We start from the raw sequence: 18,564 nt of genomic DNA on the forward strand, positions 1-18,564 counted from the left end.
CAGTGATTAATATCATGAGCATCGATCCACGCAATTGAGATCAATGACATGCATCAACCAAGTCAGCGAGCCTGATCATCCGATCCCGTTAGTCGCCTTTTACGACAAGCATAGTCAACTTTTACGGCAGGCAGGGGTTGCTGAAGACCTATTCTACCCCGGAATCTTCACGGGTCGAACTTTAGATGAGTGGGATCTAACTATGAAGTCAGCAGCTCGCTAACAATGAGAAAACAAGCGCGAGGGACCGTGTAAAAAAAGAATTTATGACCCATAGGGTTAGAAATAACCGAGTTATAAAAATCGAAGGTGCACAAGAACAATATTGTCACGCGCACCAGTGCATCGTTTACGTCATCCGGACAGCATTGTTGACGTCATTCGAATCTCATTGATGACATACGGTCGGAATAACGCACTAGAAACGTCGCCAGAGCTGAAGATTGTTGACGTCATTCGACAATTGTGGTTTTCTCAGACGGCCGTCGTGATAAGTGTATTTTACTAAAGGGGAGTGAGTGAGTGAGTTGGGTTTAACGCCGCTTTTAACAATATTCCAGTCATATCGCGGCGTGTCAGCTTAATGTGGGAGGAAAGCCCGAAGTGATGCAGGTCTCAGACGTTTACCACTTCGGTGAAACCCACGAGCACGGGTATGGTGCTGACAAACCTAGAAACATAATCGGGGTGAACCGGGATTCGAACCCACAATCATAGGTTTCTGACGTGTCCAAGGGACGCAACTCCGCACAGCGAATCGCGGCGCCTTAGACGACTGGGCCACCCGTGCCCCCTACTAAAGGGGAGCTCAAAAGGATTAACAAAGAATGGGTGATAAAGAAATAATTACACTCGCGTGTGTGCCATACTCATTTTACGAAACCCATGTAAGAATTCACGAATTCACGTATTACCCTTTTATTGCTATCGGTTGGGAAATAAAAGAACTCTGACACTTCAACTTCAAGTCACAATCTGGGAAAGAATCGGCAGTCAGGTGCCTGTGAGCGGTTTTATTTGGCAGTGAACTTGGGTAAATACGACATATGCATACATACCGATATACGGTATCTTTAGTTCAGTTCGTGCTACATTTTACCGCTTAGTCACCTCACTGTCGATCCTCAGAGGGTATATGGTCTCTGCCGTGATCAAGCCTCAATGGTGTTTATCGCTAGCAAAATATTTCTTGCAAAGACCACTTTGCAATTTCTGTCATCACTGTGAGTAATACTGCTTATCGCCCGAATGCCCTGATTTCACTTGATAAGTATTAGTACACATGCAGCTGTCTTAGTTAATTAATCATCTCGTGGTTCCATGTCAATTTGCGATGGCAAAAACTCAAACGTTCATGTCACTCTCAAAACGAGGTCGATCGATTGTCGTGCGTGTTATACGAGATTTATATTGAAAAAAGTTGGTACTTTTGTTGTTCATTGCAGTTTATACTTCACCATGTTAGTAACAGCAGATAAAGTTTGAAATCAGAGGGATTTTCGAAAACAGTCAGACATGTCTTACTTTTGTGTTGATAACCACCTGTAAACAAGGAAAGGGTTATAGTCCAAAGGGCCACACGTCAAAACGGTCACAAACACATTGGTCAAAATTTTGTTTTATCCTTCTGTCTTCATAAAGTTTATTAACAAATGTGTTCAACGGTAGGCAGACATCACTATCAGAGTTCTTAATCTGGTGTCTTCCTCCATGCCCCGTCACGCCGAAGGCCCGGGTTCGATCCCCCACAGGGGTACAATGTGTGAAGCCCATTTTCTGGTAGCCACGGCCGTGATATTGCTGGAATATTGCTGAGGGCGGCGTAAAACCATATTCACTGAATCATTCACCCACTCCATGTCCAACACAAAGGTACAAATTCACCCGAGCACGGGTATGGTGCTGACAAACCTAGAAATATAATCGGGGTGAACCGGGATTCGAACCCACAATCATTGGTTTCTGGCGCGTCCAATGGACCCGTGCCCCCGTACATCCTATTGGATTTATTAAATAAATAGAGCAAACAAATAGAAACTAACACTTTATATGTCCTATTTTTATACTTTTTCATGTGTCCCTTCTGACTTTTTGGCGTGGCCCCTTTGACTTGGGTGTGTGTGACTTGGGTCTACGTGTGACCCCTTGTTCACTTATGAAAGCACCGTTAATATTCCATACATTATATGCGTATTATTTCTCTCTCAGATCGTGATCCAAATCAATTGATTCGCAGGATGCAGTACACACAGTGTTATGTTTTTAATTTGTATATACATGGGTGTCTGGGTGTTATGAAGATCCGGGTTAGAATTAGGTCTCCAGCAACCCATGTTTGTCGTAAGAGGCGACAAACGGGATCGGGTGGTCAGACTCGCTGACTTGGCTGATGCATGCCTTCATATCCCAACTGCGCGGGTCGATGCTCATGATGTCAGTCACTGGATTGTCTGATCCAGACTCGATTATTATAGACCGAAGCCCCGTTAGTCTCCCTGATCCCAACGAAGTGGCCTAGCTTTGGTTGCTGGAGGTCTACAGTTCCAGTTTTAAACAGTTGAAAATAATATTATTATGATAACATATGTTATGTTATTCTACACATAACTTTGTATTCATGACTCAATTGTAAATATGTCAACTTGTTCTCGTTACTATATTGCTGAAATAATGCCGATGCGACTTTAAATTTTAACTCACTATTTACATAAGATAAGAATACAGTTTATTATTGCCACACAACATACCATAATCGATTACATACAGAAATAAATACATGTATGCTTGATTCATTTGAGCAAAGAAGGCGAGTGGTCTAATCTCATTAACATCAGATCTTAGTTTTCGCTACCGCTAAACAAAGATCTGAGGACATCCCATTACGGGTCACGTCAGAACGACCCTTCGCGAATTTTGACCGACCAATGAAATGACTGACAAGAAATCGACATTAGCCAATCAGAAGGCAGCTTTCTCGAGCTTTACGACACTAGTTTCAAACTGGCGACTACGCTTCGAAACATATTTTGACGTATTCTCGATTAAAAAAATTAAAACTGATAAGAACAACACTCTGGAATGGCTTACAGATGGCCTAGATTGTATGGGTATAATCATAAAACCCGCAACTGTCGTTCGGAATACCCTCTGTCAAATATTTCGTGGTTGCATGGTTAGACAAACATTCCGACTGTCACTTTCATGATCTGGTAAGCGACGCTCTGATTGGTTTGATGAAACGTCGTTCTGACGTGACCCTAAATGGGATGTCCTCAGATCTTTGTTTAGCGATAGCGAGAACAAAGATCTGATTTTAATGAGATTTGCGAGTGGTCCGGCCAAAATTGCCCATGAGACACATAAAAGCAAGTAAATACAAAAATATATAAAAATACATTTAATACATTAAAAGCACTAGACGTGTTACAAAAGGAAACAAATGCTTATAGAGCAATGGCTGTGTTGATATTTGACAAAAGAGGTGTGCAGTTATAAGTTGCCTAGTACCAATGTCACGACAATAGGATATGACCTCCACAATAGGGCATGGTTAAGTATTCGTGACACATTATTCCGACGTTTATGCATGTAGGATACAATGGCGGCAAGAGATGGGAAGAGCTTCAACCAAGTCAGTGACCACCCGATCCCGTTAGTCGCCTCTTACGTCAAGTATTTTACGGCAAGCATGGGTTGCTGAAGACCTATTCTTCCCCCGATCTTCACGGGTCAGTTTTAATCAAGGATAACTAAGGACAGTGCCCGATATAATACGCATAAAAAGCAACCTTAGATGATAATTATGGCTGCCGGGAAGAGAAACACAAAAGCCACGTGTAATGTTTTCAAACTGCTGTGAGACGTTAACATGTGTTTGATTGCTCACAAAGCGACCATTGGGCCTGTTCTATTCAATGCAAGTAAACCGGAAAGACGAGTTGTACATCAATCTGAGCTACAAATCATCATCAAAGTTGCATTATTGATTCTGAAGTATTTAATTTGACAATCGAAAATTAAATTTTCTTGATGCATGTCCGAATACAGTAAACTACGGTTATAACGAACTCAAAGGGATTACTAATTTTAGTTCGTTATAACCGTAGTTCGTTATATGTACATAAACAGCATGACTACAGCAAGTAGTCGGGACTAAAAAGTAAGTTCGTTATATCCGTCAGTTCGTTATAAGCGTGTTCGTTATAACCGTAGTTTACTGTACATGTTTACAACAAACACTCAATGTCACGCACCCTGCAGGTTTCACAAAACATACTTTTTCCATCAACAGCCACAAAAGAAATTCATCACCCCATTTTTCTGAAACGTTTATTTTCTACAGTTCGTGTCATACTTACTTTGTTTCTACAACATATCCTTAGCTGAGATTTTAGGCGTGATACCTTCCACGTACGCCACTTGTTGATTTGAGATCGTTCTGCAATGCCAAAAACCCAACAGAAAGGAGCTTGCGTTTTGACTGGTTACATCGACAGGTAGACGTAGTGATTGCGGTAGCTATAGAAATTAATGTGCAAGGTGAACTACGATGAGGAACTGTTTGTACATAACAGGTCTTCAGCAACCCATGTTTGCCGTAAAAGGTGACTATGCTTGTATTAAAAGGCGACTAACGGGATCGGGTGGTCAGGCTCGCTGATTTTATTGATGCATGGCATCGATCCCAATTGCGTGGATCGATGCTCATGATGTCAATCACTGGATTGTCTGGTCTAGACTTGATTATTTACAGAAAGCCGTCTTAGCGCTGGAATATTGCTGAGTGCGGCGTTAAACAACCAACCAATCAACCAACATATTTGTCACGAAAAACATTTTTAAAACTGCAGCTTTTTGTACAATAAACGGTACTAAATGTACTGCAGGCCTATAGGACCGATACAAACTACTGTCGGACCCCTCATCAGACCTTCCTTCCACGGGCCGTAGGCACAATTGTTCAATTAAAAGCTTTGAGCCCCGAAATATACAGAGCAATTCTTTACACTAATACTTTAATACTTTACAAATATTCTTCTAGGTTATTTCTCAATGTAATACTTCTAAAGAAATCCAATTTTGAAACTAGAATGTGTTTTTACTCATAAAAAACAAATGTCTCCCGCATCTATTTCTTGATACATTAGTTCAAGTTGAAACTGTAAATAATTAGAGGCCTTTGTAATCAGAACCTATAATGTCTTTTCCTGTGTCTGGAAATGACTCCCGCATCCTCTAACAGACTCAGGAACCCTTTCGCCTTTGCCTTCAGCTTTTGTGGAATTTCAGGAGCGCTGATGTAGTATTTAAACAATCGGTGATCAGCATCCCTAAGACTGAAACTACTTCCTTCACATCGGAACTTCTGCCACAGAGTCTCGATTTCCTCCACATCGCTGTCAATGCTGACGTTGTAAAGATGGCGGAGGACGGGGTTGACCAATGAGCTGGTGCCGGTAGAAGAAGGTAGCCTTCTCATGAATCTCTTCTCATCATCCGAGATGTATTTACCTGGAGTTGTCTCATTGTATTTGACAATTAGGTCCGTCTTGAGCACCTCATCAAGCCTGTTATTCAGCCTGCGTGCTGCCATGCTTACTTCACCATCAGTGCTGCTCTTTCCGGATCCCAACATTCTGAAGTGTGTTCCCATTGGAACGAAAGAGTCTGCCTTTTCTGTTAAGTCTTGTTCTAGTTCATCCATTTCCTTTTTCAGAATTTGGTTTTTCAGTTTCCTGACAATATCAGGAAACTGTCCTGTGTCTTGGATTCGAATCTGTTTCAAAGCATGAAGGTCATCCTCGCTTGTGATGTCATCCAACTTGACATTACTGGTATATTTCGAGGAAAACTGGCGAAGTATGGTTTTAATGATCGTCATGGTCTCTTCATTTTTGTTGCTTTTTACATTCTCATTCCATCGAAAGTTCAGCTCAAATTCTACTCTTTCTTTAAACTCGTTCCATAACGCCTTCTCGTCAAGAGCCCTGCAAAGCAAAGCACACATGAAAAGTATTACCAGGGCATGTATATGTGCATTAACAACCTCTCGCCTCTTGATCTAAAAGGCAATCCAAAACTTGTCACATTCATGCATTTAACACACGTGCCATTGATTTTCTATCAAAAGTTCGACTAGTTTTGCAATTAGTGTAAGCTAATGGAGTTCCATATCGATACCTGTATTCCAGATGGTGAGATTGAACTGAAATACTGTCAAAGTGGCATTAAATCACCCCATACGGTCGGGTCGCCTAATGGTTAAAGCGTTTGCTCGTCACGCCGAAGACCACGGTTCGATTCCTGACATGGGTACAAGTTTGAAGCCCATTTCTGGTGTCCCCCGCCGTGATATTGTTGGAATATTGCTAAAAGTAGCGTAAAACCATACTCAATGTATGTATGTAGCAAACTAGGAAGTGAGTGACTGAAGGGTGGAATTAATTCTGTATGTTTGAATGTCCGTTTCATCCCGACGTTACAATGTTGGCGGAAGGCCCAACGTGACACAGGTCCCATATGTTTGAAAAGTTTGGTGAAACCCTAGAGAAAAGGCATAGTTTTAAAGTGGTTCCAGTTTTTACAAGAATACCCAGTCTCGATTATCTGCGGAAACAGATTCCATGGGGCATAACAGGAAAAAAAAGGGTGAATATTATTTGAGTGAAATCAGTGATGACACCAGGTGTTCGCGAAACATATACCCTCTGCTGTTTTAATAGCCTAAGCCAAACCTCAGACGAAATCGACCGCCTCCGTGGTCTAGTGGTAGAGCGTCCGCCCGGAGAGCGGAAGGTCCGGGGTTCGATCCCCGGCCGCGTCATACCAAAAGACGTTAAAAGATGGTACTTGTTGTTACCCTGTCTGGCGCTCGGCATTAAGGGGCTAAAACAAGGACTGGTCGGCTCGGAGTCAGTATACTGTGTCTGAGTGGGATATTCATGTTAAACTGCGGCATGGTATCTCAGTGAGCTAGCACTATAAATCGGCATCAGTCCGGACTAATACAAGCAGCCACACAAACACACACACACACGTACATGCACGTCGCTATATAAGTGCAATAATCTTGGACGTGATGTTAAACCCCATTTCACCTCACCTCAGACGAAATCCCTAAAGAAAAGACCTTTAACCATCATGACAACAATGTTATTTGGACCAAACACAATTATGTCAACAGGAAGGCTTTACATATCAACTGAAAGGTGCTGGATTTGCTGTGCAGAGTTGCGTCCTTTAGGCGTGCACATCCGATGACGATGGGTTTTAAATCAAATATTCGCCTTGTTTTACAATTTTTGATGTTCCAGAACCATGCCCGTCCACATCAGTGAGTGTGGTATTGTTTTACGACGCTTTTAGCAATATTCCAGCAGGATCACATGGATCACATGGGGAATCGAACCCGAAACTTCGACGTTACCAGCCAACACTTCAACCACTAGGCTACCCCATCGCCCTGCATATATTTCCTCCTACACGAATGGATAAAACTGCAAAACTGTTCCAAAGGGCTTGAAACCAAACCCACTCACAAAACAAACCATAATACCTACTGCTTCAGCTTGTCATAAACTTCTGGTATCAGAATCCGGACATCTGCACATGCGTAGTCTACCATTTCCGGTGACAATTCTGTTTTTGCCCAATATGCGCCATCTGTCTTGTACCATTTCGCCTGTGTGTTACAAGAATGTAAGATGTAACTGAAACGTTACCAGAATGTTACATTTTGGATATGCATCAACCATAATATATACAATATTACATAAGAAATATTTGTTGTAATATTTACTGTCTCAAAACTAAATTTAATATTAATAACATGAAAGCCATTATGTTTTTTTGCACAACATGCATAAGATTACCATCCATATTTTTAGTACTATCGATATAGTACCTGTAGCTCCTGCTAATGCTGATTTAAGGTTAAAAATACATGTCCGTACTTGAGATACTGCAGAATTTATTTGATTGCATTTATAGGGGGGGGGGGGGGGGGGGGGGGGGGGGGAGACTAAAAACCGATGTGATTTCTCATAAATAAATAACTCAACAATAAGAGTGAGTGAGTTGGGTTTAACGCTGCTTTCAACAGTATTACAGTTATATCACGGCGTGTCAGCTTAATGTGGGAGGAAAGCCCGAAGTGATGCAGGTCTCAGACGTATACCACTTCGGCGAAAGCCACAAATACGGGTATGGTGCTGACAAACCTAGAAACATAATCGGGGCGAACCGAGATTCGAACCCACAATTATAGGTTTCTGACGTGCCCAAGGGCCGCAACTCTGCGCCTTGGACGAGTGGGCCACTCGTGACCCCTCGACAATAAGAACACCCCAGACTCCATATCTAATCATTAACACAAATACTGAAGACATCAACACAACAGTGACGTCGTTCAGCCCAATAACTCAACACAACAGTGGTCAGCTTGTGGACGTAGCCTGATATTTGTTTCTTTTTATGGAATATAAATACATACAAAATGCTCGGTTAGCCAATCAAATACCACCGAATCACCTGCAGTATGAACACATTAGAAAAGGACACTGTGCATCACGTGACACAGTTCAAAAGGCGCAAAAACGATCACTCACAACGTATAACATACCGTATTTCCTCTATTAGACGCCCGGGCTTCTATTTATTTCGGACAAGTCTTTGACCCGGTGTCAATTAGAGGCCCGGCGTCTACTGGAGGCCCGGCTTCTATTAATACCCCCATTTCACAATGACCACGAATGTCCCGGATCATTAATTGTATCAACTGATCGACCCTGCGACTATTAGAGGCCCGGCTTCTATTTTTTGCACTGAACAATTGACCCGGCTTCTATTTGAGGCCGGCGTCTATTAGCGGCTCTAATAGAGGAAATACGGTAATAATATAATTTATTGGGGTATCGAAGTGAGACTGTCAAGTTTACATAACCTTGTAACAATGTATATATTTGCTGAGACTACATGTACCTCAGTAAGTATAAATTTGGATTTGTCCAATCACTAAATACCACGTAATTTTAGACAGATTACCACACGAGTTTGTGCTATTTTCTTAATGATAATTGAGTCTGAAACTCTGTCAAATACAAACGATACCCTTACAGAAATAACAGGATATTCATTATGTATCCAAACCATACACTAGTAATTATTAAAGCGTTCGCTCGTCACGCCGAAGACCCGGGTTCGATTCCCGACATGGGTACAATGTGTGAAGGCCATTTCTGGTGTCCCCCGCCGTGATATTGCTGGAATATTGCTAAAAGCGGCGTAAAACCATACTCACTCACTCACTCACTAGTAATTAGCTGCAGTGCAGAATACAGATACAAACGTTATATTTATAGTAGGACTGGGACGAGTCCAAATTTACTACCCGGGTACCCGCACCCCTATTACCCGACCCTACCCGGGTACCCTCTCTATGTCTCAGGAGATGTCTCAAAATATCCGATTGGGAACTTTTTTAGCATAGCCCTGGCAAAACGTATTTAGATACATATATTAAACAATCTGGTCATGCATACACTGAAGTTGAATTAACTTAAGTTACATCTTTCTTCAAACTCATGACAAATCAGAAGGAATGGGTGCATAGTCAGAAATAAAAGCGAACATTAATGACTTGTATTGTAACCATAGAGTTGCAGATAATTTTAGTCATTAGACAATATATCACGTGACTAACCACGGGTCCGGGTAATCCTGTGGGTACCTGGGTCCTACTCAGTACCCACCCGACCCAGGTACCCGAGTTACCCGCCCAAGCCCTAATTTATAGGCAGCCGTGTTCATATGACGTCAGCAATGACAACCGGTGACAAAAAACTCTGGGCACTTTACGTGAGTGAATAAGTAATCTGTTTCTTATATGATACATATGACATTAACTCATATGACCTACTTGAACTTCGTCTTTCCCCTCTAGCAGTGTGACATCAGTGTACCGACCGCACAGATCCATCAACTTCCGGTAAGATGGGAGTTGTCTCCCTTCAGCTTTTTCAATGATATACTGGGCAGCCTGAAGGGGAACAGACACATACATGAACACCTGAATGGCATAAAAAAACCCGGCAAATACGCCGATCAAAACAGCACTCAAGTGCACACGCCGAAGCTGACCTTATTTTGTGTCACGTGACTATTTAAGCTGGGTAAGGTGTAAGCCCAGCAAACAATTCTACGTTGTGACAACGTTGTGACAACGTTGACTTTTCGTTGCTATAACGTTGTGATGTTACGTTGTCACAACGTAATTCTGTAGACTCCCAGATTGGTTGCTACAACGTTGTGCGTAAACCAAAATACAACCAAATCAAGACGTTGTCACAACGTCCATTTTTTACGTTGCTATAACGTTTAACCAAAACGTCGCGACAACGTAGGTATCGCATACTGTTTACATATGGCGACACTACAGCCATTGCAGCACGTTGTTGCAATGTCCATGTAGATTAACGCCTGTTTTATTCCTCAATAACTCCCAGGCAGCCTGAAAAGTTTGTACCAATCTAGTTAAGACGTCAGGTACCAAGAAATACATTCTGCAAACTGAATTCACTTTAACCCTATCCATGAAACAGCAAGTCAATGAAATGCACTCTCTTTTGGCAGAGTTTGAAATACGGCCAAGATAAAAATCTAAATGTTTTAAATTACATGTACAATTTAGTTATATAATAATTATTTTCCCAAACAATTTTCAAAGCTATGTGCAAATTGTTCACAAATGTTTCAACACAATTAAAAGATATTTGATTTTCCCACGAATTTTCAAATTAAAAACCATCAAACAATAAGCCCTGCACAAATTGAAACATTTAAATTTTCCTGGCCTTACCTCATACATTCAGCATTGAGAGCAACACTTTGACAAACAGAATAGTCTATGCATCTGATGTCCTAAGATCCATTTCCCAGTAAACGAAATGACAATAGAATTCTGGTTGAGGTGACATTTATTTATTTGTTAAATGACAAGTCAGAACTTGGGCTGAGTGGCTGAGGAGCCTTTTCAGTCCTCAAATGAAAAGTCACAGAGATGATCTTCAACTGTATCCTCAGTCTCTCCTTATGCCTTGGTAACTGAATAAAAAATGACACAAATGTTATAAAATGGCAAGGCAAGGGACATATTTCTGACATAACAAAATAATGATTGCATTCCCCAAAATAATGTTTTGATGTCTGATGTCAGTCTTTAAACTGGTAAAAACTGCTGAAAGTGCGAAGGCGCTGACAGTAATACCATGATGCTCTTGGATCTGAATAGGCAGAAAAGCTTTTAGCACTGAATCATTGGTGTAACTTTATACCCCCGCTCTTTTAGGTTATGGGTATAATTAAATAAGAATCATCTAAATTTTAATTCTTGAAGATGTTTGTATATATTATTGCATCAGACATACCTTTCTGTCAGTGATGTACTTTAAACAAATATGCTCCCAAAATACTGTTTTCTCCACCTGATAGAAAAACAGAAACCATAAAGTATCACATTCTTAAATAAACCAGTACTGTATAGATTTACTTAGACTAATAGATTATGATGTAACTGGTGGTAATATTGGCAAATAGTTTTATCAGTCAACAGATCAACTGTAGTTGTTCAAAAGCAGTAACTTTACCTTTCTGCTGTACATCACAAACTAGTGATTCAAGTGAATATCATGGCCAAGTTTCTAAAACCTTATTTGAAAAATATGAAAAATATATATTGCCAAACAAAATAAATAGTTCCCATATTTGAAGCAAGAATGTTGAATATGAATTATGAATTGGCCCACCAATAAGTGATAGAAGTGTTAAAACTTTGGGGTATTTATCCTAATTAAAACTGTGATTATTTTTTTTTATACTTAGATCTACCTTAATATTTTCCATATTAATATGCCAGGATAGTTATGTATGTTCTAACATTTACAAAGATTAGAAACATGGGGAAATTAACAAAATGCAATAGCTTATACAATACCAGACGAAGTTGAAACAGCTCTAAATATTTATTGAAATTTATTTGTAACTACGTTTATCAACATAGATCTAATACAGTTAAATATCTTTAAATATAATTCTGTAGTATGGTAGCCTACGTGGCAACATATGGAGATCGAAAACCGAACGAATATGGTTGCTATCAATTCCATTGTATTTTTCATTGGTGCACATTGGCTACACCCATCTCACCTTAATAATCAACAAACGATGACCAACTCACTGACAATATATGGTGATATTTAACTTTTGACTATCGACTAGCTTATCATCACCAGCGAGAACATTACCGCAAACACCCCGTTATAGCGCGCGACGAGAGACTCGTTTTACTTTTGCTCGTTTTCATTAGAAGTGAGTCGGACATAGATCTAATTATCGGAAAATGATGAATTGATTCTTTTTTGGAAATAATAAAAATACACATGATAAGCGCCTTGCTATTATAAACTTTATCCTGATGATCCACATTTTGGCCTTTTTCAGTCAGTGCTAATTAGGCCTTTTCGGAAACAACAAGTATGTTTCTGTCTCTTCCCGAAAATACCATTTTTTTTCATAACATCATTGAGCGCTTTAGACTAGGGCTATAACTAGCAGCCTACAGAGAGTCGATCTGAAAATACTTCCATTGTTTTGATTCCCTCTCTTCGCTGTATAAGAGAAATCTACTCAACCTTTCCCATGGCCTGAATGAGCCACATTGTTTCACAAAAATCAAAGTCAGAAGATTAGTACATGTAAACTTTAAATAGTAATGATTTCAGAAATAACACGGAAGAAATGGCGATAACTGTCAGTAGGCGATGCATAAGTTAGGCCTATTTACAGACCTACACGCTTACGATCGAAACCCGAACATAATATGAGGGCCACAAAACGCCGCCAAGACTGAATTCTGGTCAAACACATACTGCTTGCCCTTGGTAATTACCCTTGGTATCCATAAAATAATAATATGGAAAAAAGTCTTCACCTCTATCATCATGTTCTGTGTATCACTATCAGAGAAAGTGACCGGCAAACTGCATTCTAAACCCTGCCACTTCTGAATAATACGATACATTTAAATCATTTGACGATCTGCATGTACAGAAACATATCAACAAGCGGAGACTACTTTTGAAAAATTAACTTACCTCGTCCGAATTCACAGATCATCTGTCCAGTTCCAGTTGCTGCACAATCACTTGGTTGTATTATATTATGTCCAGAGTGAGTTCGAGCTAAGATGGCTGGTGACAACAAATCTTCCGCGACAATGTGACGTCATTCTGACGTCACTTCACGAGGGAACAGGCTAAACTTTTCTGCAGTCGCTCTCACGCCGCAAAAAATACGCGCCAATTGTTTTTAACTGTAATATTGCTTGTGACAACATTTAGTAAACAGATTACTTCGTTGATAGATATTTATGTTTAAAAAAAATAACACTAAGAGATGGTAGATCTACAAGTGGTTTACTAAACATCACTTACAAAAAGTGATGTAATGTCCAAAGCACAACGTTATCACAACGTTAATTTGCAACGTTGTTGTAACGTTGTGGACTAACGTTGTCATAGATATACGCAATTACGTTCTGGAAATGTTAGTATTAAGAGATGAAAATTCAAATGCCGAATATATAGAAAGATAATGCATTACTACCTTGGTATTCTGACAAATTCACGTTGATTTTGATAAAGCAGTTCTATTCCTTTATGACTTACGAGAAGCAAACTCAATAACGTTTCACCGACGTTTCAGAAACGTAGTTACAAAACGTTGTGTGATGTCCAATGCACAACGTTTTCACAACGTGGATGTTCAACGTTGTTATAACGTTATGATATAACGTTGCAGGTCGACGTTAAAATAACGTTGTGACAACGTTATATCACGACGTTACCAATCCACAACCTTTCAACAACGTTGTAACAACGTCGTGTGTTAGCTGGGAGATCGCCGGGTCTTTTATCCATACGTCGATCTTAGTGACGGTCTACGAATCAAGAGTAGCCGTGTTAAATGTCTCTCTCTCATGGTTGCAGAAAAAGAATGACATTCCACTAACAGGCTCAGTGCTGGTCCTTATGCAGAGGGACCTTGGGATGGCTTATCTTGAAGACATAAAACGGAGATCATATTACCAAGCCAAAAACACTGTGTAACAAAGTAAATACTTGAATTTAAAAGACACATGCACTGCTTTAGATAACCGCGGGATTCCTCAGCAGAATACACGTCGGTAGGTCATCAGCGCCGTGTGCTTATAAATGGTGGCATTTTGAACCCGAAAGTCAATAGACGGACGAGGTTATGTCTCGCGGATTCCTGTGCTACCTGTGGTATGATCAACCTGTGTTTACAAAAGCAGATACTGACCTGTAGACCCGTAGAGACCGGGGTAGAATAGGTCTTCAGCAACCCATGCTTGCCGTAAACGGCGACTATGCTTGTCGTAGGAGGCGACTAACGGGATCGGGTGGTCAGGCTCGCTGACTTCCTTGATGCATGTAATCGTAATCAAATCGCGGGGATCGATACTCATGATGTCAATCACTGGATTGTCTGGTCCAGAAATAATGCTGAGTGCGGCATAAAACAACAACCAAACCAAACCGTAAAAGGCGACCATGCTTGTCGTAAAAGGCGACTAACGGGATCGGGTGGTGAGGCTCGCTGACTTGGTTGATGCATGTCATCGTATGCCAATTGCGTGGATCGATACTCATGATGTCAATCACTGGATTGTCTGGTCTAGACTCGATTATTTACAAACCGCCGACATATAACTGGAATATTGCTGAGTGCGGCGTTAAACAACAAAAGAACTGACCTGTACATCAAACACATTGACGAGCATGACGTCGTACTGAGTCTTGAGGGCAGCGCTGTCGTTGCTACAGGCATGAAACACCTTAATCAAAAGTTAAACAATTCCAAGATTAAAGTTCAAGTCAAACATCAGCCCAGATCATGTCAAACATCATTCAATGATAATGTCAAATAGCATTCCAGATCATGTCTAACATCGATATTAGATTCGGGGTAGAATAGGTCTTCAGCAACCCATACTTGCCGTAAAAGGCGACTATGCTTGTCGTAAGGGGCGACTAACGGGATCGGGTGGCCAGGATCACTGACTTGGTTGATGCATGTCATCGATCCCAATTGCGTGGATTGATGCTGATATCAATCACTGGATTGTCTGGTCCAGACTCGATTATTTACAGACCGCCGTCATATAGCTGGAATATTGCTGAGTGTGGCATTGAACAAAAAAAACAAAAACAACAACAACAACAAAATAACAACATTGCGGTTCATGTGCAACATCGGCATCAATCATGTCAAACATCTACATTGTTTTTATCTAAGAGTTACATTGTTCATGACACCCCGCGGTGATATTAGTTAACCACTCATACCTTGATGATGTCTTGATTTTCCAAAAAAGACTTCAGTCGGCCCTCAGTGAAGACCTTTGGCTCGGCGAACACATTGAACAGGTAGACGAAGCCGTCGAGTTTGGCAACCTGGAGGAGGGTGAGAGGGCCCTTCTTCCCAAGGTGGATTCCCTCACAGTCCATAGCAACGACAGATTCCTGTAGGAGGTCATCGACGGCCTTGACGCAGTCATCGACGTTATCAATAACCTTGTGACGGACGCCTTGTTCTGCCATCTGGAAATAAAGAAATGGGTATGCTGTGATAGCTTAGGTTGCTTCTTGTTATCAATGATTTAATTAGCATATACAGTATTGCCTTAAAGGGGCTCTGTGACCTACGGTCTGGTGTCCATGTTCTGTTCAGTTCTTAACGTTGTAATTAGGACGTTTTCCCTGTATGATTAAGGAAGGTATTTAGGGGGGCGGTCGGGTAGCCTAGTGGTTAAAGCGTTCGCTCGTCACGCCGAAGACCCGGGTTCGATTCCCCACATGGGTACAATGTGTGAAGCCCATTTCTGGTGTCCCCCGCCGTGATATTGCTGGAATATTGCTTAAAGCGGCGTACAACCATTCTCACTCACTCACTCATTAGACTCCGGAAGAACATGGATGGTCCTGTGGTAAAAGGACCTACACGTTGCTAATGAGTTGCCTTCCACAGCCGTGCCAGGATCCGCTTGTCATCGACCTATAGTCGAAAACGCGCCTTGCATAATAATTGGGATAATTGATTTGTCAACCGGTGGTCGTGTTCCAATGGTTTCAGCTCTATCACTATGGAGTGAGTGAGTGAGTATGGTTTACGCCGCTTTTAGCAATATGCCAGCAATATCACGGCGGGGGACACCTTAAATGGGCTTCACACATTGTACCCATGTCGGGAATCGAACCCGAGTCTTCTGTGTGACAAGCGAACGCTTTCGCCACTTGGTTACCCGACCGCCCCAATCAGTGGATAAATAACATTGAACACTGTTAATAACTTACGCTGAAAGCTTTCCACGACAATCGTAAATACATCACTGTATATTTTGAACCTGAGCCGTTACTTCATGATTTTCTTTATTTAATAATCGTTCCCTCTCAAAATGCTTGAGTCAAATTTGAACATTTGATCAAGCGCATTCCACTGCAAAAGGTCATAGCACAAAGTCATGGGTCAAATGGTTTTAAACGTGTACGATAGTGTTACAAATACCATACTTACTCATATTTACTGAAACACATGTACGGTAGTGTCACAATGACCAGATATACTGATATTTACCGTAACGTGTCCGGTAGTTCACAAATACCAGACATACTCATATTTACCATAACGTGTACGGTAGTGATACAAATACCATACTTGCTGGTATTTACCATAACAAGTCCGGTAGTGCTGCAATGACCAGACATACTGATATTTACCGTAATGTGTCCGGTAGTGCTACAATGACCAGAAATACTGATATTTACCATAACGTGTACGGTAGTGATACAAATACCATACTTGCTGGTATTTACCATAACAAGTCCGGTAGTGCTACAATGACCAGAAATACTGATATTTACCATAACGTGTACGGTAGTGATACAAATACCATACTTGCTGGTATTTACCATAACAAGTGCGGTAGTGCTACAATGACCAGACATACTGATATTTACCGTAACGTGTCCGGTAGTGCTACAATGACCAGAAATACTGATATTTACCATAACGTGTACGGTAGTGCTGCAAACACCAGTCTTACAAATATTCGCCATAACATGTCCGGTCGTGCTACAAATACCAGACATACTGCTATTCACCACAACGGCTGTGCTGCAAATACCAAACGTACTGATATTTACCATAACGTGTACGGTAATGCAACAAATATTATACAGACATTTTTAATAACGTGTACAGTACTGTAACAAATTTTATACATACATAGATTTACTATGACGTGTGATGTTATGTAATCCATATTATAAATATAGATGTTTACCATAACATTGGATGCAATGTAACAAAATATTATACACACATATATTTTCCATAACGTTTACGGTAATGTGCCAATATCCATCTCACTGATATTTACCATAACGTATACGGTAATATAACCACTATAATGCATATAGATATTTACCACAACGTGAACCTCAATGCACAAATATTATAATACAGGCTCCTTACTATAACGCGTGCGGTAGTGATATGTTAGTGTGACCTAACAGACACGAATCTGAGGGCGATGAAACGTTAACTACGATATGTTGTTGACGAACTGCATTATACATCCTGGTCCTCAAAACTCACCGATGTAAATGGGATTTGCGACTGTGTTCATGGTGACAGAATGGTGACTGTCACAGTGACAAGCTATGGGTGATTTGCTGGTCGTTTGTCAGGAGTGTGTTATGTTATTGTTTAAAGCACGTACCTCACTGTGTTATGTTGCAGGGTCAAGATATCAGCTTAAATACTACCACCGCTCTAGATCGACCGGGTTTGTGTGAGGAATGCAAACCGAAACTACGTTCCAGGAAAATTATGTTTTACAAAGGGGGGTAACTCTAAACAATCATTGATTGACTCGTGACTGGTTCTTGGCGATCTTGGGTTACTAACAGCCACATGTTTCCGTACAGTGAGAGTGATGGTGAGGTTAAATGGAATTTCACGTCGCGTTCTAGAATGTTGCATTTATATGGCGACGAGTATGCACGTGTGTGTGGCTGCTTGTTCTAGTCAGGGCTAATGCCGATTTTACTGAGATACCATGCTGCTTAATGCCGAGCGCTAGGCAGGGTAACAACATGGGCAGTTTTGAAGTTAGATATACAATTCCTTATTCACAATGTATTGGTAAAAAACAAGCAATAAGTTTGTCAGACACTTAAATAATTTATTATACTGACCAATAATGTACAACTACATCTATATTGAAATAAATAGCCAAATGTGGCAAGAGTCACAGCCCCAATTCTGTGTACAGTTCTTCACTAAATACCACTGGCATGTGTGAGTTTGGTTTAACTCCGATTTGAGCAATATTTTGTTATATCGTGGCATGCTTACCACATCAATGAAAACCACGAACACATACACGGGTATAAAATGGGTCTAACAAACCTAGAAACACTTTCG

At 40.8% G+C, this 18,564-nt stretch overlaps 1 protein-coding gene across 1 annotated transcript; it reads right to left on the minus strand.

Annotated features, from left to right (window-relative positions):
• Nucleotides 1–2,739: 2,739 nt before the first annotated feature.
• On the minus strand, nt 2,740–17,963 carry LOC139477755 (uncharacterized). The gene is made up of 6 exons (XM_071260162.1): nt 17,858–17,963; nt 15,423–15,677; nt 14,831–14,911; nt 9,917–10,036; nt 7,560–7,681; nt 2,740–5,987 (listed from the first exon to the last, which is right to left on the minus strand). Exons 2-6 carry the CDS (start codon nt 15,675–15,677, stop codon nt 5,186–5,188), a joined length of 1,380 nt encoding a protein of 459 aa, XP_071116263.1. The 5' UTR covers nt 17,858–17,963; the 3' UTR covers nt 2,740–5,185.
• Between the last annotated feature and the right edge of the window lie 601 nt (nt 17,964–18,564).

Source organism: Haliotis cracherodii, unplaced genomic scaffold, assembly GCF_022045235.1.
Source record: "Haliotis cracherodii isolate W230 unplaced genomic scaffold, xgHalCrac1.p SCAF_35, whole genome shotgun sequence".
NCBI classification, from domain to species: Eukaryota; Metazoa; Mollusca; class Gastropoda; order Lepetellida; family Haliotidae; genus Haliotis; species Haliotis cracherodii.